This window comes from Rousettus aegyptiacus, unplaced genomic scaffold (assembly GCF_014176215.1).
Source record: "Rousettus aegyptiacus isolate mRouAeg1 unplaced genomic scaffold, mRouAeg1.p scaffold_m13_p_8, whole genome shotgun sequence".
Classification (NCBI taxonomy): domain Eukaryota; kingdom Metazoa; phylum Chordata; class Mammalia; order Chiroptera; family Pteropodidae; genus Rousettus; species Rousettus aegyptiacus.
The window spans coordinates 40,678,666-40,705,609 of NW_023416311.1; the positions used below are offsets into that span (position 1 = coordinate 40,678,666).

At 37.0% G+C, this 26,944-nt stretch overlaps 2 protein-coding genes across 3 annotated transcripts; both read left to right on the forward strand.

Moving 5' to 3' along the window:
* The first annotated feature begins 25 nt into the window (after positions 1-25).
* Positions 26-10,087, forward strand: ATG12 (autophagy related 12). Of its 2 annotated transcripts, XM_016120892.2 has the most exons (4): positions 41-435; positions 3,788-3,924; positions 7,424-7,486; positions 8,200-10,087. In XM_016120892.2, exons 1-4 carry the CDS (start codon positions 273-275, stop codon positions 8,257-8,259), a joined length of 423 nt encoding a protein of 140 aa, XP_015976378.1. In that variant the 5' UTR covers positions 41-272; the 3' UTR covers positions 8,260-10,087. The 2 variants fall into 2 exon arrangements, with proteins under 2 accessions (XP_015976379.1, XP_015976378.1); XM_016120893.2 differs by lacking the exons at positions 3,788-3,924; positions 8,200-10,087 and having other exon boundaries at positions 26-435; positions 7,424-7,485.
* Positions 10,088-13,704: 3,617 nt separating this feature from the next.
* Positions 13,705-25,493, forward strand: CDO1 (cysteine dioxygenase type 1). The gene is given in 8 exon segments (XM_036225829.1): positions 13,705-14,138; positions 14,473-14,522; positions 14,524-14,628; positions 14,630-14,697; positions 17,126-17,203; positions 18,633-18,787; positions 23,711-23,880; positions 24,768-25,493. Coding segments are annotated over 8 exon segments (825 nt in total). The 5' UTR covers positions 13,705-13,969; the 3' UTR covers positions 24,798-25,493.
* The last annotated feature ends 1,451 nt before the right edge of the window (positions 25,494-26,944 follow it).

Here is a 26,944-nt window from a genome sequence, read left to right on the forward strand (position 1 = left end):
GAAACACTCCAGGTCGCTGCCCACTTGCCAGACGCGCGCCTGCGCAGTTAGCGGCGCGCGCGGCTTACCCCTCCGCATCCTTTCCAAGGCTCTTTGCTCTGCGAAAACTGTAGTTGCGGTATTAGAGGTCAGGGGTCTGCGACGTGTTCAACAGAGAGGGCTAGCCAGACTTCACTGTTGGGTTCGGTCCCCCTACTTCGGCACCTCCTTAGAGACGCTCCGCAGCGCAAAGCCCGCCCACTGCACACACTAAATCCCCACTTCCGAGCAAGATGGCTGAGGAGCCGGAGTCTGTCCTGCAGCTCCCGCCCTCAACTGCGGCTGACGGCGAAGGACCTACAGAGAGCTCCCCAGGAACAGCCACTCCAGAGCCCCCTTCTTCCGCGGCAGTCTCCCCGGGAACTGAGGAACCTGCCGGCGACACCAAGAAAAAAAGTAATTTTGAGAGCATTTTCTTTATGAGCAGAGACGGGAGGTTTAGATTGCCTCATTAGGGATGGCGGCAAATAAAGAAGCAAATTTAGTGGAAGGCTCGTCCTATATCTGGTTTTAGACCAGTCAGGAGAGAGGAAGTGTGCTTTTTGGCTTTCAAGACCTTCGAGTTGAGTGCTTTTTAAGAAAGCCATCTCTAGGCGCACCTTCGCACTGTGCTGCCCGGTACTGAAGACACTACAGTCTAATCTTTCAGTTGGCCACACCGCGAGCTCTTTGAAGGTGGGAGCTGAGTGGTATCTCATAGCTGCAAGTACTTAACACAGTAGCTATTTGAATAATGATTTAAGGAGATAGAAAAGGTCGGTGGCAAGACTAGGTTAGAATCCTTGCCTTCCGAATAGTTAGTTCGCTGTTTTGTATACCAATTACGTGTGAATTCACCCCTTGGGGGGTGGGGGGGAGGACTTGAAATTTTATCCAGCATGAAGAATGTTAGGGGAAAGCTAAAGGCATCGCCTTAAAAAATTTTTTTTAGAACCTCTGTAAGCGAATCATTTCATTGTTTGAACTAGCTGTCATCAACCCTTTATTGCTTGAGTATTAAATCACCATTGTAGAATACAAAAATTCCTAAATATACTTGTCTTAGAGCACTCTATGTAGAGTTGCCTATGAGAAAAGCAGCAAATCAACATCTACAGCTCTGAGAGGTTGACCCTGGGCCTCGAACAGGTTTTCTCAGTCCAGCCTTCTTGTATATATGGCATGTTTTCTGCTCAGCGATCTCATGGCCTTTCGTGGAACTTCATTTTCTTCTGCTATGGAGGATAATTGTCTCAATACTGTCCCCCTTTTAAGTCAGACTGCCTCTGCATTTGGGGGAAATCTGTCATTTCCAGATGATGCAGTAGTATAGAAACAAACCTTTGATTATAGATAACCACTAGAATCTTTCTTCAGAAGAATTCCATGAATTTTACAGATTTTTGTTTATTTTTTTTTCCATTTTACTGTAAACAGGAACAGACTTTCAAAGTGTTTTTGTTTTGTTTTGTTTTGTTTAAAGCTCTAACAGTCTTAATCAAAAGCTTACTACTTGACCCCGACAATAGCTTTGTAAAATAGTAGTTTAAAAATAATAGCCCTCAACCAAGATATAGCCTGAAGTTCTGTGGCATGTTTTCTTTGGTCTGCACAGTATATATTTTTTTAAACTATCACTTAAAAATTGGATTTTCATTTTCTGACTTCCATGAGCATTCGCGTTTGCCTCTGATATATAAAGCTTAGCTTCTAGCTATTGAATTTCTACCCTGAAACTGTCATCCTTTTTTGAGGACCTCTTTTGTTGAAACAAGCTTAACTATTTTACAAGCTCCACTTCTCGTTTAATCTGTAGAAGAAGAAATATTATTAAAGCGGACCGAAATCTGGTTCATAATTAAAATAAATGGTTCCTTCTCAAGCTTCTTGCCCTCCCAATTTTCTTCAGTAGTACAACTAATAATTTCTGTTTCGCTTTCTTGAAATGCTCAATTGCAACTGAAAGAACTGATAGCTCCAGGGGATTGAGGGAGCACAGAGGTGAGTTATTCAAAAATCCTCTCAGTTATATTCCAGTTCATCCCTATTCTGTAGATCAGTGGTACCAACCTTTTTGGCACCAGGGACCAGTGCTCTTATGAGAATCTAATGCCTGATTTGAGGTGGAGCTGAGGCAGTGATGCTAGTACTGGGGAGAGGCTGGAAATACAGATGAAGCTTCACTTGCTGGCCCACTGCTTACCTCCTGCTGTGTGGCCTGGTTCATAACAGGCCATGGACAGGTACCAGTCTGTGGCCCGGGGTTTGGGGAATCCTGACCTAGATAACTGAAGCTAGAATTATTACATGAAGATAGATAAACTTTAGCAGGAAGAATAACTGTGCATCATGTGTTCTAGGTGCTTTCAATTCCAAAAGTAAACTTAAGTAAATTGATCACAGTGGTCATTTCGGTCCCAATTTTTGATACCAAAGAATGGGACGAGGGATGTAATAGCCTAGAATTAACTTTAGGGGGCAGAAATACACTTTTGCTTTCAATATTGCTTTTGAGTGTAGATAATTTTTTTTTTTTTTTTTTAAAGCAAAGACTTCGATAGTTTGGGTTTGCATTTTTGTATTTTGGATCATAGAAACTTTTAATTTCTGTAACTGAAAACTTTGGCCCCTAGTTGTATTTTCTTTCTAATAATTTTTGTTTTCCTTTATTTAAAAGGTTATTGTAGGAAATAGTGCTTAACAAAAAGCACAAATAAAACCAAGTAATGTCACTAGTGAGAAATTGCATTTTGGTGCATATTTCACATTTATATGAATATGTGCTTTTGATGGTTTTAATGAAGTAAAGTCATGTGCTATTTTATATTTAGTACATTTTGATGACTTTTTCATACTGTTAAGTACACTTTTATAATATGTTTTCCTTAATGGCACCTTAATCTTAAGGTCCAATAGAGTTATGAGCTGATACTGTTCTCAATGTTTTATATGTATTAACTCATTTAATCCTCAGAACAGCCTTATGAAGTAGGTGCTATTATCCATATTTTACAAATGGAGAAACTGTGGCACAGAGAGATTAAAGAGCTATCCAAATATATATATATGTATACCTAGCAAGTGGCAGAGCTATGATTTTGAACCCAGGGATTTTAGAGTATGTGTCCTTTGCTGCATTATGTAAATTCTATTTAAGAATATAATGGCCTTTAACCAATTCCCTCTAAATAGCCTTGTTGGATATTTAGGTTTACCAGGGTTTTTTTTCTATAAAAATAAATGCTTCAACAAAGCTGAAATCCTAAGTGAATGTTTTTACATCTCATATTTTCTTATACTGGATTCCTAGAATAATTATTGAGTATTGAGTCAAAGCTTATCTCTCAGTATTGGTAATACCATGTTGATCTCAGGAAAGGGTGTACCATTTTGTATTCCCAACAGTAGTATCATCTACAGTATTATTATTCTAATCAGTACTAATTTGGTAGATAAAAAAGCCCTGACATTTTATATATTTTTTTCATATCTTTATTGACCATTTATATTTTTTCTTTTTGGAATTGCCTTTTATGTTAAAATGAATTTTAAAGATTCATTTCATAGGGAAACCTTTGTGAGACTGTAGACTTCAAAAAAACATGATGAAAAAGAACCTTACCATACATCTTGAACATACCTCCAGTATCATAAATACATAAACTACATGTAAATTAAAGGTTTAAGTTTTCTAAAATCTTTTATATTACATTCACTTTAGATGTTTTGGTATAATTGTCTGGGTTTTTTTTTTTTTTTCCTTTTACAGTTGACATCCTGCTAAAGGCTGTAGGAGACACCCCTATAATGAAAACAAAGAAGTGGGCTGTAGAGCGAACCCGAACTATCCAAGGACTCATTGACTTCATCAAAAAGTTTCTTAAACTTGTGGCCTCAGAACAGTTGGTATGAAACCAATGGTGAATATTTCCCTACAAAAATTCACAGTTGCTCCTAGGCAACAATGAATAACTGTTATATATAGAAATGTATATGGAGCCACACTTGTTACTTCAGTAATGTTCTTTTATTTCTTTTGTTGGTGGAATTTCTGTACTTTATTGAAGGATTCTCTGTGGAACCCTGAAAGTAAATGAATTTTAGAGTTCTTTTGTAATGTGAACTGATTTTTTGACCTACTGTATTGGTTGTTTTCCTCAAAAAGTCCCTGAATATAGAAAGATATATTACAGAACATTAATACAGAAAGTTTTGGGTTTTAAAATTTGTTTCAGTATTGTTGCTTCTTTCCCGTTCTTCTTGAGGTAGGCAATATATCTTTGCTATATGTTGTGGAAGAACTGTGATATATACTTATTTAATATTATAGTACACATTAAGCACTTTGTGGTGGCAGTTATAAGGATCAATATTTTAAATGCCACCAGTTTTTAACTTGGTATTTAACAACAGAAATTTAAGTATTTACATGTATTTGGATTGTTATTGCAAGTTATGTTAATATATCAGACACTTTTATCTACAGATCATAATCTTGATCAATATTAATACTGATTTGAGAGTTTAGCTGTAAGTGGCTCTCACAAAGAGAACATAAGTGCAAGAATAAGTACAAGATAGGTCAGTCACCAGAAGTTTTTGGGGTAAGAATAGTGTAGAGCCAGAGATGCCTCCAAAATTAATTGTTTAGGAAGAGTGTTGGGAATATTTGAGTTTTGCAGGTGATCATCTCCCTTTGTAATCAGAGTGAGAAAAGCATCTGTTTTATGAGGGCCATACAGAATTTAATTAAATGTCAGAAGATGGGCAAGAAGATCACAGTGTCATCCACATGCATATGGTAGCTAAAACCTCCAAGTCTAAGTGGGAAAGTCAGAGGAATGAAGATTTACACTTGAGAGAAATGAGCAGAAGCTATGTCTCTACTAAAGGTGCTTCATGAAGAGTTAGAGAAATAGGAAACCAGGGGAATACCAAGTAATTAAAGTATTAATTTAGAAATTTATAGGTAAAAGAAAAGATGAAATGATGCTATGTTCTATGTTAATGTTAGAGTCTTATCATTTTGTATTGCCTATATCCAGTAATCTGAAAGGACTTGATTAATATCAGCATTTGTTTGGTTGAACCATGTAAAATTGTCATTAGTCAACCATTTTAAACTATAAAAACAGCAATTGCATATGCTTCAACCTTTAACAAAAGTATCGGTCAAATCTCATACAGTGTTATTGAAAATAAAAATAACATTGCTAAAGACAATAAAAGCATGCCAGAAAAATGTGCTTACAAGATAGGTCAATAGCTATAACTTATTATTTCAAAACAAGCTAAAGGATTAAGAACATGATACAGGACATGAAAGAACAATATAAATCAGCATTAATAAAACAAATGAAGTGACAGGGCTCAGGAAAAGAATTATAAATAATATTTCAGAAATGAAGACTAAACTAGAAGGAACAAGAGCAAACAAACAGATAATGCCTTAAAAAATAGAAGGCAAAAAAAAGAATTTTTAAAATCAAAAAAGAAAGGTAAAAGATTTGAGAAAAAGTTACAAATACTGAATGTAAACAAAGGAGAGTGAACATATGAATAATAGTAGCCCCCGAAGAAGGCAAAAGAACAAATATTTAAAACTATAATTCAAGGGAAATTTCTTTTAAAAAACTTGAAACTACATATTGAAAAAATATACCAAGTACCTGAGAATAACAAGCATCAAAACATTCTGTTAAAATTATTGGACTCGAAATAAAAAGAAAAAAGTCCTTTGTATATCTAAGGAAAAAAAGAGGACCTGGCTTAGAAATAAAATTAGATTATCATCAAACTTAGACAGCAAAGATACAAGGAAAGAAAGTGTGAGATGAGGATTTTATATACAACAACTGACTTAATCAGGGCACAAACAGCAGTATACAAGAACTCAGAGAATACTATTCCCATGACACTTTCTGAAGAATCTAAGAAAGAGCCTTATAACATCCAAAATAGCCAGAGGGACAGCAACATAAAAACATGATTTAAAAACAAAATCATTATTCTTTAAAGTTAAAATAATTTAATCTTCCCAATTTCTAGCATTTAGCAAAAGATTGCGTTTTTTACTTCTATGGAATTTTAAGCTAGCTGAATTACCTTTTTTAAAAATTAAAGTCACCTCCAGTTGCCAACTCCTATTAAAAATCGTATTGAGTTCCTGTAGTTGTCTACTAAATTTACTCTTCAGTCCCCTCAACACTCAAACTATCTTTTCTTTTGCCTACAAAGTCTTAATTACTACTCCTTAGCTGGTTAAATGCCAGTTATTTCTCAGATATCTTCCAGGAGGTTTTCCCCGACCTTTTTGCTAGGCTAAACTAATACCACATCTCTGTGTACTATATACCTTGTCAGATGCACTGTTCTCATCTCTATTCTTATCTATGTGTCTACCTCTCCAGTAGATTGAAAAGTCATTGAGTGGATCTATCACGTTAATCTTCATAGTTCCTCGTGTAATTCCTACTAACGAATGCAAAAAATAAGAGCACAGATACACACAGACACAGTTCAGAGGTATGGTGGTGTGATACTGAGATACTGACTAGTTCCCAGAAAAGGAGCTTGGCAGGGCCACTCTCATCTCCTGGGGTATGTGCTTCTTCTGTCATGGCTCACTGCAAAACATACGCTGGAAATTATTTTCACTTTTAACATTTCTAAAAGCGAGAATCCTCTTCGAATTTTTTCAATTAGTGAAAACAGGTACTAATGTAGGTTTTTTGTAATACCAACTTTCAAAAGGCAGAAGATACCTATACTAGAAATGTTTTAGTAAAAACAAACTAAACTGAAACATTGAACAATGAATCCTTCAAAAAACAAGACTGTGAGGACATGAGGTTTCAATTATGTTACATTTTTTTCTATCATATTTGGCTACCAAAGATTTTATAGTAGTGGCACTCACCCTGGAGCACAGTACCTTTAAGAGTTTTCAAGGGTAGTAAAGGTCAAAACAGTTCCAGCCATGTATGTCATTTACCCAAGAAAAAACACAGACTATCTCAAATATTAGATTTCTTGATTTTAAGCTGTGTGTGTGAAATTTTGTTAGGAAAAATTTTGTCTTTAATGGGAAAATTTTAATTTAATTTCTTGAATATACCTTCAAAAGCTATATGTAAAAACAATATTTAAAAGTTGTTTAGTTATAATAACTTGAGAACCACAGTCCTCGGAGCAAACATTCTCTCTTTTTCCAGAGAAAAGACATGATTTTCATAAAGATCTAATTATTAGTTGACAGATTTATGAGAATTAGGAAAAGGAGTTTAGGGAAGCTTTCTTCAATTCTGAAGACAAATAATTTGAAATAGCTGGCTAAATGGAACCCAGAAAAAATGCAGATTAATCAGGATCCATTAATAATCATGTTTTTTTTTCTTTCTTGCAGTTTATTTATGTAAATCAGTCCTTTGCTCCTTCTCCCGACCAGGAAGTTGGAACTCTCTATGAGGTAAAACATTACTGCTTTATTTTCTTAATGAAATATACACATCTATGAATACTATGATTAATTCACGTTTTTATTTTAAGAGATTATTAATTCTCATCATTAAGAGATGCCAATCTGAATTGCCCATCAGGAAAAAGGAGATTACTTTCTTGTTCTCTGTTATCTCTCAATACCTTGAACATAGTTGGATCTCAATAAATTATACAGTGATTGAAGAATTAACGAATAATACAAACAGAAGATGACTTTGAAGTATATCCAGAAAGCAAGGTCTTCTTTTTTACCTAATTAGTTTTCTTCTGATTACATTGTTTATGTAATCAGTAATCCAGATTTGCCTCTAAGAAATTTAAAAGGAGACTACATAAGAATTTCTTTAAAAAGAAAAAAAGAATTTCCTTTTCAACATTCTTTTAATTTCATGACAGTAATCATTATGATATCTACACTAGCACCACTACTAGAAAACAGTATATGCATTATAGTTAGAGATCTTGAGAAAGGACGAGACTAAAATAAGCACATCCACAGATGTTTAAAGGACAGGTTTTATTAAACATTTATGATTACTGATATATGTCTGATAGCAACTTGCATCTCTTGAACGAAATAGCTTTATAGATAACTTATACATGTATGAGGATATTTATGCTACATAACATTTTTTCTTTCACCTAAGACTAACAGAAGTTTATTTCCTTTTTTTTCTGCAGTGTTTTGGCAGTGATGGCAAACTGGTCCTACATTACTGCAAATCTCAGGCATGGGGTTGAACTACAGAGAAAAAGATCTTGATAACTTAAAATGAGTCTTCACAAAGGAAACAACTCAGAAAAGTTTTGATTCTTGTGGCAAGAGACTTGTGGATACGACCTACTCAGCATGTTATCTACTATGACCCATGTTTGTGCATTTAAAAAATCCATAGAGTAGATGACTCAGAAATGTGAATAGCATTAATAGAGAAATCATCATGAGAGATTGACATTAGCTTATACACATTACTATGATTTGCTCCAGGGTATAGAAAAGGAGACTGATTGTACAAAGCTTAATTACCAATTCTCAAAATAACTGAAATTGTTTACCTTGTAGAATTAGCACTTTGCTGATTTTTTTTTCCCTACTGTAAAAGTCAGTTTAGTTTACTAAAGGATTCTTTTTGTGCTTATTCAGGGAAGTTCAGTTTATTTGAGGTATGGGATATGCCTGTTTTCATTTACATTTGTACCTACTGTGTTACCTTATGAAACAAAATGTCATTGACCTGCTGGCTGTATACCTTAAATAGTCCAGTAGAGGGCAGCCCAGCTAGCAGAAAGAGGCAGTTTGGTTTTACATCTTTGCCAAATGATAATGGAGGAAAAAAGCTGTTCCCAATAATTTGTAGCAAACATCTATCCTTGAGAGCATATATGTTGACACACTGGAAGACTACTTTAAAGTATATGCATGGTTTAGATTTAATGATTTTATTGAAAAACAAGAAATTTTACAAATTTTGGACAAATGAGTCATTTGATGTTTCTTGTTCCAATGGTTATAGCTGTGATGCTATTTTGTCTTATTTTTACAGTGTCCAAAGCACTCAAGTAAATGTGGCAACATATTTGAGTTTTTTTATGATGCATTTTCACTTTGAAAATGCTTCAAGAATAATTGAAGAATAGCCCCAAATTTTGTGTATTTCGTGCCATGACTAAAAGTACCATTTTTACAAATGCTATTAGACTGGTAGTTGCTTGAAATGAGATTTAACTTTTTTCTTCATTCCGTATTATATTTGTAATGCAGCATTAAAAAAAAAAACATTCCAATAAATTAAATGGAATGTTCAAACAGGATCTAAGGTGTGTATAATAATAATAAGTGTTTATTTTCAAAAGTAAGGGGAATGGTATGATTTAGTCAAAGGACTTTGAACTACACTTATGTCCCTTAATCCCAGAATGTACTTTATGGTTAATGATCTGCCATACATTAGCATTTGGGGATACTAAGGAACAATTCTGTTTACAGTAATGAAATCACTGTACAGGTTTCATTTTCTGTCCAAGAATGAACTCATAAGACCCCTTCTACCAATGTTCCCATGTAATTACAGCTAGTGGTTAGCATTGGAATAATACAGGTTGAACTGTGCAGATTTATCTTGTAAGAGTAGGTAAGAAATTTGTATATATGTTGAAACCTGGAAAGTGTAATTTCAAGTCAAATAGTTTCAATATGGAGAAAATCTATTTCTCTAGCTTTGTCCATTCACTTTACTGAAGGGTATGATATATTTATATGTGTATTTAACAGATAGCAAAAATGTGTTTTATATTTGCCACTAAGTTTTCAGTGATAAAATAAGAATATTTACTACCTCAATAATCAAAACTACTTGAGTTTGAATTTATGACATCATTTTAGTTATTCTTTTTTGATATAACTTACTAGTTTATTAAATTTAAGGTTAGTGAAATATGTATACCTTACTTATATTTTTCCCTGATAACCTTGAAGAATAATAGGGCTTTCAAACCATATTTATGATATTATCTCTTATCCTTTATTCAAATAATCATTCTTTGCTAACTTTGCAACATTTACTTGTAAGCGTGGATCCCATAAGTTATTGAGTGACTGGAACCTAAACAATTCACAAATTTTGTTGCAGATGTCTGGTTTAAACTTTTAATTGTAATTGAACTTGGGGGGGAACTGAACTCTCAGTTTATATTTTCCATGTTTGAGAAAATGTCAATAATGTCATGCTTTATCTTAACTATGCAAAGATGACCCACAGCACACAGAGTATATATAAGAATATTGTGCTTCCATCTTTGAAGGTATCTATGCCAAGGACTTCATAATGAGTTCCCCATATTTAGGCTATAAGGTAAGCTAATAATGTTTATCTGTAATCAAAATAAGATTGGATACTTACTGGAATCTGATTTTCTAGAAGTTTTAACACTGAAGGGACCTGAAATATCATCTAATCAGATTAGAAAACTGAAAAAGAAGTACAGACTATGCCTTCAATATATAGAAGGGGTTCCCAACTCCTGGGCCACAGACCAGTACCAGTCAGTGGCCTGTTACAAACTGGGGCCACACAGCAGGAGGTGAGCAGCAGGTAAGCAAGTGAAGTTTCATCTGTCTGCAGCCGCTCCCCAGCTGCTAGCATCACCCCTTCAGCTCTACCTCAGATCATCAGGCATTAGATTCTCAGGAACATCAGTTTCTGGTGCCACAATGTTGGGGACCACTGATAGCATTAGTCAACCGGTTTAGTTGTGTATAACCCAAAGTAGGAAAGTCTGTGGTGTTCAAGTGGTATGAAAATGAAAATCACCTTTCACGAAGCTTCTGCTTCTGGCACCAGGAAGTCAGCTACAGACCACATCATGGAAGGAAAAGTATTTGGAAAGCAATTCATGTTTATTCTAACAAGTAGTATTTCCCTACATTATTCAACCCACACTGCATTATTCACTATTCTCTGAAAGTGCCTTGTTTTTTCTATTTCTTACATCTGCTCATATAGTTCACTTCTGGAAGTGTACTTTCACCACTTGAAATCTTACCTCTACTAAATTTAGATTTTAACCCTTAAAGCTTTTCTGAATCAAGGAAGAGATACTCTCTCCCTCATAAGAATACTTATGGTGCACTACCACTATTATAGCACTCCTTCATAGTACCTTACAAGCACTGTGTTCAACACCTTTCATGATTGTAATGCTCCTGAAGATAGATCATTTTTTGGTTTATTTGGTACCTACACACATTTAGTACATTTCCTTACACTTACGTATTGAGTAAATGAAATGAAGTGTGGCTTTCAGTACATGATTAAACTTTGAAAAGCAGCAATAAAGGACATTTGTGTATAGTAAGTAGTCTTACCCCCTTATCTCTGGAGGATATGTTCCAAGACCTCTAGTGGATGCCTGAAACCATGGATGGTACTGATCTCTGTAGGTCAGTGGTCCCAAACTTTTTGGCATCAGGGACTGGTGCTCCTATGAGGGTCTAATGCCTGATCTAGTGTGAAGCTGAGGCGGTGATGCTGGTACTGGGGAGCGGCTGCAAATACAGATGAAGCTACTCTGGCCCATGTCACTATCTGCTGTGTGACCTGGTTCCAACAGGCCGCTGCCAGTACTGGTCTACGTCCCAGAGGTAGGGGACCCCTACTATAGATAGTATGTTTTCCCTATACATACACACCTATGGTAAAGTTGAATATATAAATTAGATAGAGTAAGCAATTTAACAATAATAGAGTAGAACAATTATAACAATAGATTGTAATAAAAGTTATGTGAATGTTGACTCATATACTCTCACCCTTGTGAGATTATATAATACATGATGATATGGCTTCCAATATCAGACCAAAGGCTGAAGCCCTTACATTGACCTACAAGGTTTTGTATGATTGACAATGCTCCTTTGCACACCCTGCTACCCACATTAATGTTCATCTGTATTGTTATTCAAAAACTAAGCTTGCTCCCATCCCAAGGCTTTTGCACTTACACTGTTTCTTCTACCAGTAAACTTCTCCCAGAAAACTCAGTAACATCCTTCAGTCCCTTATCAAAGATCACTTCATCAAGAAAGTGTTCCCCTGAACTCCCTCTTAAAATAGCAACTCACCACCCTCCATCCTCCTCTCCATGCTTTAGTTTTCCTCCATTGTAAATTGTCCATTTCTCCATGTACAATGTATGTGATATTTGTGTTTTTACCCATGCATGGCACCCGCCCACCCCCACATTAGAACTTAAGACCTCTGAGAACAGAGACTGAGTTATGGGCAGTGATTAGCATATAGTACATACTTTTAAAAATGTGTTGAATGGGTGAATAGGTGCATATTTCCAGACTTCTAATAATTCTAGTTCCAGTCTCTGGATATCTACTCCACATCAATATCTGTCTTAAAATGTGTAAATTTTTGCTTTGGGCAATGCAGAATGCAGTAGAGCTCCTACCTCTTTGGATCTAGGTATTCTACTTATGTTAATAGAGCCTCAACTTGCAAACACATCACAAAAGGTTGGCTTGTGACCTGCTTTTTACCCAAAGTCTTTTCAACAATGGTGATTGAGCTGTCATTTTTACTTCCTAACAATGCTGTTAGGATACATACAATGTAATCAGTTTAACCAGCGATATTTAAAATAAGACTTCATGTTGCACAAGTAAATGTTAAGTACATACATTACATACACACACATACATATATACATACATTCATTGAAGCAAGTCTAAAAAAAAGTCTTCCAGAAGTATAGACCTTAATAACTGAATCCAAACTTGGATTTATTCTGTCACATTTTTCATATTTTCATTCGTACTTTGCATTGTTCTCCAAGTGTACTAAGTGCTACCCACAACATAGAAATGTTTCTTTACATATATTACCAGTAGGCTTCTTCAAGCACACGCCTAGCAATGAAGGATTTAGATAGCCTAATTAGAACCTTTTAAATTACTACATTGGGAGATAAAAAAAAAAAAAATTTTCTTCACCATGAATTGAAACATCAGGTCTTTGCACTAAATATTTTTTAGGAAATGTTTCATTTTAATATCAAAGAGATGCATGGCCTTCCATCGTTTTACTAGTTTTGCTAGAGACCCGAGTTCCCTTTGTCAAAATGTGCTTTTTAAAGTTTTTTCCTTTTTTTTTTTTTTTAATGGAAGACTGCGACTTATTTTTACCAACCCTGGGGCATATTATCTACAGTTTCAATCTACAAACACAGTAGCTCTCCATCTTGGGAGTAGAATCCATCATTCTCAACCTTCTCATGCTCTCCACAATTCCTCAGCTCTATTTGAAAGAGAGGGTCCCCATTCTTCTGCGTCCAACCCTGTCTTCTCCCGACCCCTGCGGTCTGCGTCCCAGTGTCACAAATCGCTACCGCAGAAAGGGACTTCAGGCAGGGGTGGCGCGGGAGAGGTAGGGGTGGGCAGCCAAAATGTGCCCTGTTAACGTAGGGGAGAGATTGCGCGAAGCGAGGCCGTCGCGAGTGCTGAGACTAGGAGGAGAAGGGCTCCCAAGGGTCCTACAGTGCTCAGAAGGCTGGCGCCAAGAGCATGGGCTTTGCCCGCACGTTCTCGCCGCCTTCGCCACCTTCTTCAGGTCGCACCCCGCCTCTCTCCACCCTCGGAGGGCCGTTGGTACATTCCTGCTGACTCCGAGAGCTTAAAAAGGACCGGGAGGCTAAACCCTGTAGACTAGGTCCTGATTTGTATGTGTAGTGTGTCGTTCGTGAGGCCAGGCGCGCCACGCTGCCCTGGAGGCGTCTCTTGCTATCTTGCTATAGATTCTTAAAGCCGTTGTTCTCAATCGTTTTGGGGGTTTTGTGTGTATAGCTATCTAGCCGGCAGCCAGGGTCCCTCGTCCCCGGTTCCTGGGCTCGCTCAGCTCCTTAGCCGAAGCCCAGCGGTGAGAAAGGCGCGTCGCCACCTCAAGGGATGGAGCAGACCGAGGTGCTGAAGCCACGGACCCTGGCTGATCTGATTCGCATCCTGTACCAGCTCTTCGCCGGCGAGGAGGTCAACGTGGAGGAGGTGCAGGCCGTCATGGAAGCCTACGAGAGCGACCCTGCCGAGTGGGCAGCGTACGCCAAGTACGACCAGTACAGGTGAGCGCGCTCTAGCCCTGCCCGCCGAGGATCTTGGGCGCGGGCCTCACAACCCAGCGGTGCAGACTCTCAGCGGAGTAGCGGGCGTGAGGGGATGGGTGGGGGGCTCGCTCCAGGAGAGCGCGGGCACGCGCAGCGCCCGCCGCCCCACGCTCCCAGCACCCCCGGGCCTTTGCCGCACTCCAGTGCTGCGCCTCCTCCCCGGACCGCGGAACTCGCCTTCCGAGCCTTGGACCGAATGTGGATCCTGCGGGGCTCGACCTCCGGGGCGGGGGCGCGGCTGACCCCGCACCGCTACAGTTTTTTATTCTCTCCTCACGCGTCAACCGCTCGGCTTCCAAGCCTCCACTCCTCCTTCCCTGGCCCTCGGGTGCAATGCCCTCAGGCTCTCCCGACCTGCAGCGCGGGGGAACCGACTGGCACGGCTGACGGACAGTGCTCCGGGGAGAGCTACTCCAGCAATTCCGACAAAGGGGTAACAATGGAGGATACAGTTCCCCGACGCCGATTCTCCATCACTTCACCCTCGGTCGCCTGCGACCAGGCACCCGCCCTCAGGCTTTTTTTTTTTTTTTTTTTGCGTCTTGGGTTGTCAACTACTCTTTTTCAGTTTGTGGTGCCCCCTCTCCCAAACCAGTTTAACTTCCCGGTCTGAGGTTTTATTTAAACCCACTATCAGGTTCGCGAATTAAACGACTGCCTCTCCTTCAGCTCCCAGCCAATATGCTTTCTCTTACCCGTATTTCTGAGGATGGAATGTAAATTGAAATGCTATTTCCCAGCTGTGCTGAAGTGAGATGCCCCAGGAGGCCAGGTCCTTTGCAGCCCCGGCTTGGTGATTAAGTAAAAATGAATCTCTACCAATCTTTTGGGGTCAGAAGTAAAATTTAATCACCCTAAAGGGTGAAAAGGTTTTTTTCCAAAGGGCAGCCAGCACTTTCGTCTCTTAGGTTAGTTGGGTTGAGAGTAGGGAGAGGGGTATAATTCAAAGAGAAGAATTAGGAAAGATGAAGTTTTCCCTGAGAGCAATTTCCGTTAGTCATTTCACCAAACACATAAAGCGCGATCAGTAAAGCTTTGCCAGCAAAAGCTTCAACTGTATTTTAGGATTTGAAATGAAAACGCAAAGCCTACTTTAAGGATCCCATTTTTCGTTTGCAAGTGGTTCTAGGAAGTTCCCTTGGTTTCTATCAACTCAGTTCATGGTTTCTTCTGTGGCTGCCAATATAGCTATCAGTCTAGTTTTTACTTTTGCCATTAGCTCCACATAATTGAGGGCTTGTTATGGGCCAGGTATTCTTGCAGTCACATTACACAGCTATGAACACAGCCCTAAGAGATAGTTATCATTCTTAGTCCTGTTTTACAGGTGAGGAATGGTAGACACTAAAATGGTTGGCTTACCTGCATAAGGTCATACTTTCATCAAGTAGCGGCTCCAGGATTCAAATTAGCATTATTGTTCTAGAGCCCATATTCTAAACTACTACTAAACTTTTTGAGACGTATGGTGCATAATAGTTTTCTTCTGCCTAGAGATATTATTGACCAAGTGAAATTAATTAACCAGAGTAGGCTGTAAGGGCTCTTAATCTTTAAAAAAGGGCATCTCCAGGAAGGGGCCTCGAATTCATCTTGATTGACAAGATCTAAACTATTTGAAATGCAACCATTTGGATTGAGCTCTTCCACAGGTATCAGGTATAGCTCATTAAGATAATGGATGCAGTCCTAGTTTGGCAGTTTGGGGAGGAGAGGGGAGAGGGAGAACAGAGCAGAAAGGAATTTGATAGTGTTTTTTGCATGTAATATGTGAAGGATTCTGATCTCTAACCTTGGAAAGGCCAGTGCAGAAGAACCAAGAAAGTATGTGTTCCAGTGTGATCCAGAATGAATTCTCTAGAAGAAGCTAGAGGGATGACTCTAAGACTGGTGGAGGAAGAAAAGTAGTATTCTGGTTATAGGAACTGAATTTAAAGGCCATGAGCATGGCCCCTTGCTAGGTCATAAAGGGCTACAGAGTGAGGATGACTGACATTTAAAAAGCACTTTCTAATCAACTTCAGTGATCCTGCTCTGCCAGCACCTGGCCTCTTGCCTGGGGGAGGAAAGGGGAGAAAAGGACATGTAGGCCATAAGTGAACAGATGACCATGTGAATAAATACTCAAAAAATGGGGTCAAGATTGCTTTTCTTAAAAGTGATGGTCTAAATGAATGTCATAATTATCAGACCTTGCTAATTAGATAATGTCATACCTCTTTGATCCATAGAAACTTTAAAGTTGATTTTTTTTTTTTCTGATGGTGTGGTTATGGTTGTTTTGGTTCAAGAATTTTTTGTTTGTTTGTTTGGCTAATTACTGTTTTTTCATCATTGTTAAAGGTTCAGAGTGTTAGTTACTTCCCTAATGTAGTCTTCTATGTTCTGGTACTTGGGTCAACCCCCACCCTATTTGTGGAGGACTTTTCAGTAGGGATACTTTAGAACGTGGTTTGTATCTGAGTTATAGTGAACTAAGAATTCTAGAACAGCTATTTGATAAAACTTTGTTTCTCAAGTTCTGGTTAAACTACTTGGAAGGAAAGGACAAGACAAAACAATAGCGGTATTCTTGCCTTAGTGTACTAATGCACTTTGCAAATATCTTCTGAGAGAAACTTATTTTTTTTTATCAGTTTGAGACAGTCACATGGAGAATCAAAGAATTTTTTTTTTTTTTTGCTTTTTCTCCTGTTAGCTTTTCCATGCCATTAATTAAACCTGAGCAGCTGTAGATGCTGTGATTTAAAATACAAAAATGTCCAAAATGAACTGGAAAAAAATATTTTTCATTTGTGCTGGATTTCTAAAGAACACCACTTTCAAAGTTGCTTGGAGGTAGAAATAGTAACATCTGTAAATGAATGGTACTTTGCGACACACTTATTTTCCCTAATGCTTGTTTCATCAACCAGATTTAAACTTCTGAATACATTCTTTTTAGGTACACCCGAAATCTTGTGGATCAAGGAAATGGAAAATTTAATCTAATGATTCTATGTTGGGGTGAAGGACATGGCAGGTAATACAACTATTTATTCATAGATAGTTATTATTTAGCATATCTATTCCAACATATGAAATGTACAGTGTCAGGCTGGCCACAAGTCTTCAGAGCACTAACAAATATCATTTTATAATTATTTTTTCATAATATTACTTAATCCCAAACAAAAAAAAAATCTCATGGGAATTAGCATACGTCATGTACATTAAAACTAGCCCCCCAAATAAGAAGTAAACGAGGTAGTAACCAGTTTAACTTAACTCCAAACTTTTATGGAATTGTTCTAAAACTCGACCTTTGTGGTGACCTTTTGAAGTACGTAAACAATTATGGGACCAAGGACCAAAGCATCCAGATTTGGAGCTAGAAAAGCAGTTCACAAATTTCTGTCTACTTAGGGTAAGGCAGCTTAAACTAATATCAGTTTTTTGAAATTTGGTTCCTTAATTGTCCTTAGTTTAAACATTTGCTAGCACTATTATCAATTGAATATTGTTATCTCTTTAAACATATCCTTCTCAGTCTTTTGAGAATGGTGAAAACAATAATGCAGACCCATTTTTGATCAGAGAAAGGAATCATGAATTTACAAGCCTTTGGAAAGTTAGGTCTATAGAGTATGTTTGAAAGTAGATTATATGTCAAGAGTAGGACTAGGCTCTATGGATTTAGGAAACACATTCTTATGGTACATATATGGGTTAATAGAATTCAACATATTAAATACCAAAAACGTACATGGTTTTATATACTTTCATCAACCCAACTGCTAATCTTAAATACTATTTACTCTTAAGATTATACGAATAAATTCTTAAATTCAATTTACTTGTTTTCTCCCATTCATACTTGGAGGTAATCACAGGTAGGATACTCTGAATCTACAAAGTATTAACATTATGTATATACATTACTATATAATTTTATGGTGGTAATGCGTATATATACGTTTTGTCCTCCAAAGGAAGGAGAAAAGAGAAAAGTCCTGGGAAAAAACATTAAATGTTAAGTGACCTTCTCAGTGTGACTCAATTATTATAGATGATTATTTTTGTCCTTTTTAGAATTTCTCCAATGTAGTTTTATAATTATGTTTTAGCCCAGCTTAACTGAGTTATTAAAAGCTACATTTTGGAGTAGATAAAAGGGTTTCTGGTTTTATGTTTCTCTTATCAAAGTAGTATTACAAGGTTTATAAAAATTAACTGTTCTTTAGTAGGGGTTATTCATGGAAACTATACCCCTTATATGCATCGATATGGAAGATATTTTTTTACTTTGCCCTGAACAATGTTAAATTACAAATTGATTACATTTAAAAATCTAGCTAAAATGGATTTTGTTCTGTTGACAACATGCAGCTATAAGCTCTGGGCTGACTGTTGCTGCAGGTCTGGGTATTGGACCATCTACTGAGTTCAATTGTCATTTTGTGTATATATAGCAGTATCCATGATCATACCAACTCCCACTGCTTTCTGAAGATGCTGCAGGGAAATCTAAAGGAGACATTATTTGCCTGGCCTGACAAAAAGTCCAACGAGATGATCAAGAAGTCTGAAAGAACCTTGAGAGAAAACCAGTGTGCCTACATCAATGGTAACATCTAATACCTTTTGCTAAGGGCAAGTGGGAAAAACCTTGAACTCCCTTCTGAAGTACTGGTTACTTACACATGTGCAGTAGAACTTGGATCATGGAGTCATGATTTCAAATACTTGGGAAATGATCCAAAAGCAGTGTGTCTTGCTTTTTAAAGTTTACATATGAATTGGAATTACTTATTGAAAACATATGCAAATAAATTAGTGTCCACTGAAAAGTCACTTACCTGCCAACTCTTAGGACAGTTAGAATTGAATATGATTTTACATATGTAGAGTCTTTTAATAGAGAAGACCAAGTTGGAAAAATTAGTCTTTTTATTAGAAAATGTAAATAAATGTAGTTAAGAGTGCTAACTTATTCATGTTTTTCTAAAATGCATACAACATACTTAAAAGAATATTTTCAAGGGAAACTACAAAGCACATTGTTTAGCAGTGATTTACAGATTTCTCACTAAGAATTTATTCTTTCCCCTAAATGTGATATGAGAAAGCCACATGCTTCTTAGAAGAGGCAGTGATTAACATCTGTATTCCTGAAGGGGAGAATAACTTTCCAAAGAGCTCGTGAAAGCTTATATGAGATCATTTGTTCCCATTTACAGATGAGATTCCAACACATAGGAAGATCAAATAACTTGTCCATGTCACTCAACTTTTAAGTAGCAGCCAGGATTTGCACCCAAACAATTTTATTCCAAAGGCCATGCTCTTAATTGGGATGCCATCCCACTTCCTTAAAATAAAATGTTACAGAAATTTTCCTGGCAAACCAGGTTCTCTCTTCTTTAAAGACTAGCACTGATTTTTCTACTGGGCCTAAATTCGATCATTAGTTTAAGAATGCAAGCCATTTAAAAGGTTAGATTGTATAATGGTCCCCTTTTATCAGTGGGAGATAAGTTCCAAGACCCCCAGTGGGTAACTGAAACGACAGATAGTACTGGACCCTATAAATGCTATGTTGTTTTCTATACATATATATATATGATAAAGTTTCATTTATAAGTTAGGTACAATAAGAGATTAAAAGCAATGATTAATGATAAAATAGAACAATTACAACAATATACTGTAATAAGAGTTAGTAAATCTGGTCTTCTCTCTCTCTCAAAATATCACCTGATAACTGATCTGACAACCAGGATAGCTACTAAGTGACTAAAGGTCAGGGAGCCTATACAGCAGGCTGGACAAAGCGGTAACTCACGTCTGGTTGAGACAGAACCAGAGTGGGAGATTTTATTGTGCTACTCAGAACAGCACAGAATTAAAATTTATGAATTGTTTATTTCTGGATTTTTCTATTTAATTTTTTCAGATCATAGTTGACCACAGGCAACAAACTGTAGAAAGTAAAACTGCAGATAAGGAGGGACTACTTATGGGAAGTTTTGTCTGCCCATTCACATAACGCAAGATGTTAGTTTGTCACAAGAAACTCTTATTTGAGGGTTGTTATATGTATATGAGGCACACCAAATTTTCAAGACCAAGTTCGTTGCCCGTCTAACACAATAATGCAAAAAGCCTTTCAGAATAATTTCTTTCAGCTAGTCACAGAGTCTTCGTGAAACTAGAATAGATCTTAAAGAATAGGTAAGCTATTTTCAAGAGTCTTCAATACAAAAGACTATAGAAGCCAAGTAGATAAGGTAAATGAGGGGTGTAGGCTAGGAATAAGTCTGTGGGAACTGATGTGGGCAAGGCATAGGACACCAGTGGGCACCCAGCTCCAGTGAGATCATCCTGATGTCCCAAAGAAGTGGGAAATTCTAATTTTTATGGAAAGTTTGCCAATCAGTAAAATATTGGGTGGGATAACTCAATATTTCTAAAGGCTAATTACCCACATAATCAAAAAGTCACAAATTTATAATCTTTGATTTTTACAGATGCAAGAGTAGGAGTGCAGATGGATAGTGATCAATGGGAAGGATGTTTCAAATAAAGGGAAGAGCATGAGTGAAGGCACAATCACTGCAAAGAATGAAAACTAATAAGGAGTGGTCCACCTGGAGGGAAGAAGGAAGAATGGGCTTGGACAGGAGTAGTGGAAGAGTAAAGTGAGATCAGGGGCTGGGCCTCCAAGACCAGCTTAAAGTAAGATCTCGCTTTGGTCAGCAGAATTTCATTTGGGACTATATTCATCAGTTTGGTAGCAGTGTACAACATAGGGTGGAGGAAAGGGAAAATTGGGCCAAGGAAAGCAAGTTACCTATTGCAATAGGCAAAAGGTAGATGTGGCCAGGACCATATTAGCATCCATAAGTATTACCAAGTTCAATATTACTATGATATGACAGAGGGTACACCATGGGGATAAAGGAAAGGAGACAAAGATCAAAAATAATAGCAACAACGCTGGAATTATTAATAGTTGGGATCAGGCACGAACCTCGGGGTCTTCTCTAAAAAGTGAATACCTAATTTTTTGTGGGGTCTTATAATTGGAGAAATTTGTGTAAGAGCAGTCAGTTCTTAAGAATGTTGAACTTCTGTTTAAAATCATGCTTAAGTCAGTATATTACAAAAGCAGTAAGCTATAGAATCAAGAGTTTAAAGATCTGAGAATTAGGCCCCATTTTCAAAAGTGAAGAAAACTGAAGATCCTAGAGGTTGTGAGTTGTTTAAATGTAATATAGCTAGGTAGTCCAGCTGAGAGTAGAACCTAAGTCTTCTACTTCTAGCAAGCTCATGGAGCTAGATCATAAAACATAAGGCCAAATTAGGTGCCTAAATTAATTACACTAATTATACTGGATTTTCTTCCTTGATTATTCCTGAAACTCTCTCTTAACTACAAATTTCTTCCCAGAATAATTTTTAAAAATCATGTATTTTGTCATTGTGTCTTTATTTTGATCTCTTGAAAACATCTCTAGGGCCTTTTGACCTGCTTCGGTGTAGATTGGTTGATCTCTAGACCAGGGCTCGTCTGTCATCTTGGGGTCCTGTCACATCATCCAAGTTTTCCCTTTGGAATCTCCTTCTGCTGATCCCTTGTTTCCTGATTTCATGTCTGCTTTGTTCTTGGTCCATGCTCTTGTTTTGGTGGAACGTATCTTCCAATGGCTCTATGAGAAAGATTTCAGGAAAAGAAATTTTTCGAGACCTCATATACCTAAAAGTCTCTATATTCAACCTTTGCAACATGATTGATAATGGTAATCATCATCTCTCAGAATCCCTTGTCTTTAGTGTCCAGTCTCCTAGAAAGCCTGGTGCCATTCTGATTCTTGTATCTTTCTATGAAACTGCTTTTCTTTCTAGAAACTTTTGAGATCTTCTCTTTTGATGTCTTTTCTCTGCCCCCAGTATTATAGTGAAATATCTTATTTTATGACTCATTCATTGTCCTGGGTACTCAGTGGGTTCTTTCAATCTAGAAATTCATGTCCTTTTATTCAAGAAAATATTTTTAAGTTATTTCTTTGACTTTTTTTGCTCTGTTTCTGAAACTTCTCTTGCTCAGATATTAAACCTCCTCAACTATTCCTCTGATTTCTTTGATCTTTCCTATTTTCTTTGTTCTTCGAGTCTTCCTGAGCTTCCTCAGTTTTCTTCCAGTTTTTATTTCTATTATCCTTTTTTTATTTGTAAAGCTCTTTTTATTCTCATATAGTATTGTCTCATCTCTGAGGATATTAAGGGTAAGTTTTTTTTAAAGTCTTCCGAAAAAGTATGTCTATTTCTAGTTGCTTTTTTTCAGATTGCAATGGCTTCTGTGTTTAGTACCATAGGCTTTACTCAAATGTCTGATGGCCTTGGCTGTGTGCTAATATTTAAAAACCAGGGACAAAAAAAGTTAATTCGTAGCTCTGAAAACTGGACTTCAGTCTAGGGTAATCTGGCAGAGCTTTTTCCTTGAGGAAGAACTGACAGTAATATCTTCAGGGCTTTGTTTTGGGATCAGATTGCCTGAGAAGCCACTTCCCATCTCCTTCCTGGAGAAAAAATTCCTGTTTGGCAGCGTTCTGACAGTTGGTGAAGAAAGCGGGGATCTTCCCATTAAACTTGTAAATGTTGATTTCCTTCACCTGTTTTTCACCTGTCCTGAGTTCATTTGTTATACTCTTCCCAGAGAATAGATCTCAGATTTCTGCCAGAGGGAACAAAAGGGAGAAGTGGTAAAGGGATTTGAGACTACTTAAATAGGCTTTCAACCTATTCTTTTATTTTTAGCCCCATCTTTATTCTTATTTCCAGAAATACCCATGCTGCCAATTCCTGAGCTGTTGGGAAGTTTCAAGATAAAAATCAGATTTTTTCTTGGCTGTTCCCACACATAACTGAAGATTTAGCTTTCTCTCCTCTACAAAGCTATCCATCTTTGGTTAGCCCTTAAACAACATGGGTTTGAACTGTATGGGTCCACTTATACTTTTTTTTTCAATGAATTCCTATACTGTTTTCCATTCAAGGTTGAGAGTCTGCAGATGTAGAGTGCCAGCTGTATGCATTGATGTACACCATTTTATACAGGGGACTTAAGCATCCTTTTGTATCCCCAAGGGTCCTGGAACCAATTCTTCCCACAGATATTGGGGGATAACTTAAGGTTCTGGGGAGTCAAAAGTTACATGTGGATTTTTGACTGCAGGGGATGGAAGCTGGTACCCTTAACCTCTGAGTTATTCAAGAGTTTACTTTCAACCTTTTAAATTTTTATTAGTGTTTTCTATTTTCCCATTTCTTTGTATATTGATGCTTTTTTACTTGTTTAACTACAATTGTAGGGGGCTTTCAGGAAAGAGCAGAGTACACGTGTCTCACTATCGTTAACTGGAAGTTCGATTCTAATTTCCGTTAATTCCATATATAGCCAATTGATTTAAAATCTTAAGTGATTGACAAAATTTTTACCTACAGCCATCATCTAATCCTTTATCTGTTCTTCTTGGACATTATTCAGATTCCATTGGCTTACATCGAGTGGAGAATGTTAGCCACACAGAACCCGCTGTGAGCCTTCACTTGTACAGTCCACCTTTTGATTCATGCCATGCCTTTGATCAAAGAACAGGACATAAAAACAAAGTCACCATGACATTCTATAGCAAATTTGGAATCAGGACTTCATTTGTAAGTATAATTTCTCTCTCCTAGGTTTAAGTGCTTTGTGGATTGGCAACATTATACTGTATGCATTGGTTTTTTTGTTCTGTATTTTATTTGAATATTTTAAGTATTCTTGAAATTTAGATGAATCTTAACTTAGTTGAAAGGCTCCTTATATCCTGATTCTTTCCTTTAACTTTGGAGAATATATTTTCAATTTCTACTAAAAAAAACTTAGATGCAAAGAATTATTTATTGAGATGATTCAAAATGTGTGCTCATTTCTAAAGAAAATGTTTTCATTTGTTAGAGATATAAGCACGAAACCTGTATTATTTGATATAACTTCTGCTATGACTTAATATTCATAGGTCTGATTTGTTGGGACAACACACAAATTACTTGCATAGTTAAGCTTTGCAAAGTTTGAGACCCTATTCCAATGATACAAATAAAGAAACTTTCCTGTTTTGATTGCCTAATTGCTTTTTCTTTCAGTAGTGATGCTATTCAGACCTCAAATAACTGAGAGTAGACTGTAATAACATGTTCCTCCTTGAGGAACAAATGTTTCCACCTAAAAATAATAAGGCAACCAGTAGTAATACAGTATGAAAATCTTCTACCTCTGGCGAAATAAATTGGCTATTTAGGGGAATGTAAAGACTGAAAACAATCTTCATGAATCTTTGAGAGAAGCTCGGGCAGAATTTTCTCAAGTGATTGCCCTGCTCTGTTTTCTGCATTTCAATCCCTAAGAGCTACTCTTATCGCAGGAACAAAACAACAGTACTCCATTGTCATAGCTGAGTTTTCATGTGCAGATAAGAAATCAGGACTACTTAGAACAAGCCGAAAGGTCTGGTATGAAAATCCTTACACAGTCTTTTTTTCTCTCTCTTTTTTTATAGACAACTTCAGGATCACTGGAAAACAACTAAAGAGCGCCAAACCCTCTGAGGTTTTACTTTAAGGTCTGCTGAAGTTTTGCCTTGGACAGGAAGGCCTCTGACCATTTACTGTTCAGTAATACACTTTACAAAGCCAATATTTAGATCTCCTGTAAGGCACATGGTAATTACAAGGCATTAAGTATGCCAGTAGTGCTCTGAGCTACTGCAGAAGAAAAATCCCACTAAGAAAAAAAAGCCTTGTGATTTTAAAGGCCATATCAAATGCTCTCCTGGTTTAATCCTCATTGGAACCATACTGGAATGTCAGTGAAGGTTTTTATAGCTTCCGGAAACACGTTGGTCTCTGAACTATAATTAGCAATAAATAAAAACAAGAACATCATATGCCTGCCTTGTTACTTGGATAACAAAATGTAGATGTCTTTAGTATACTTCGTATGTTCTTAATATTTGAAGAGAAGTTTTTTGATTCTGAATTTTATTTTTTCAATCTTATTTTAAAAATTCCTATTCTATAAGTAAGTAATAGGGTTTTATAGATAGAAAAACAAGGTACTTTGACGTTTGGTAATGATATGAAGAGCAGAGGATTCAGAAAAGTACCTGTATACAACATACCAAAAACATAAACTCATGTGTAGTGTGTCCAGTGGCCATAGTCAAAGACTTTGTAATACTCCCAAAATTCCCAAATAATTTTAATAAAACTGGATTTGAACACAATTTGAAATTGTCTTTCTGTTTAACTTGATAAGAATTTCATAAAATTCATAGTTTCTTAGATTTAGGTGTACTACCAAAAGTACTGTGAAATCTGATTTTATAATGTACGACTATGTATGATAAGGCCAAAAAATGTATTCAAAAGCAGTTTGTCTTTTGGGGCTTTACATATGTTCACTAATTGGCTGGAGATACCAACCAGAGGGGCTAAATGCAGACGTAACCAATTTTGCCTGAAAATTGTGTCTTGGCCTATACAGGCATACCTTCCTTTATTGTACTTCACTTTATTGCACTTCCCAGATGTCTTGATTTTTACAAGTTGAAAGCAAGCCTCTTTACTAGGAAAAATGTTAAAATATTACAACGCACTTTATAGCAGTCATCTGGAACCCAACCTGCAGTGTCTCCAAGTTATGCCTGCCTGTATTTAAATGTAAATTGTTTTCCAACATTTAAAAACTGGAGAGTTCATAGAGGGAGGGATATGTGGATTTCTGCTTCTTAAAAAGTTTGAAGTACGTAGCAACTCTGGACATGCATTGCATTTTCATTGATGTCAGTTAGCAAGGCTAGGGTTTGTCCCTTAGATGGGGCCACCTCTCCAATCTATGGTGGACCCCTACTTGCTTGTTTCCCTTATTTATATAACCTGCAAAGCACACATATGCATTTGAGTTTGCTCCCTCCAATTGAAGCAATTTTCTTAGGAATATTCGTCATAATCTTGGAATTTATTACCTCTAGAAATTTACAAAGTCCTTTGATGATAGTTCGATGTGGGTCATTGGTTGCATTTATATATCTCAGAATTTATATCTTTACATCTTTGCTTCCTCTCATCCTGGAGAAAGACATTAACATTTATTGTTTACTATGTATTAGGTATATAAGTTGTTTAGATGTACTAACAATTTTGTGAGTAAAACTTCCTTATAAATTAGATATTGTGTTGGTTTTCTATTGCCGCTGTAACACATTATCACAAACTTAGTGGCTTAAAGGAACACAAAATTTATTTTCCTAAGCTTCAAACATTAGAAGTCAAACAGTTTCATGGCATTAAAATCAACATGTCAACAGAGCTGCATTTCTTTCTGTAACTTCTGGGCAGGATCTGTTTTACTGGGTTTTCTTTTAGAGACTGCCAGCATTCCTTGGTGGTATCCTCTTCTTCCATCTTCAAAGCCAGCAATAGCAGCAACAGCAGGCTTAATCCTTCTAAGGACTCTTGACCTACTCTCTCCTTTTGTATTTTGAAGGGATCAAGTGATGAGATAAAATCTCCGTCACTAGGTTGTACCCTTAATCCTATTTGTAAAGTCTCTTTTGCCAAGTTAGGTAACATTCATAGGTTCTGGGAATTCGGATGTGGACCTCTGGGAGGTCACATTCTGCCTATCACAGTTCTCCCTCTTGTTCCCAATGAGCCATGTCCCTCCCACGTATAA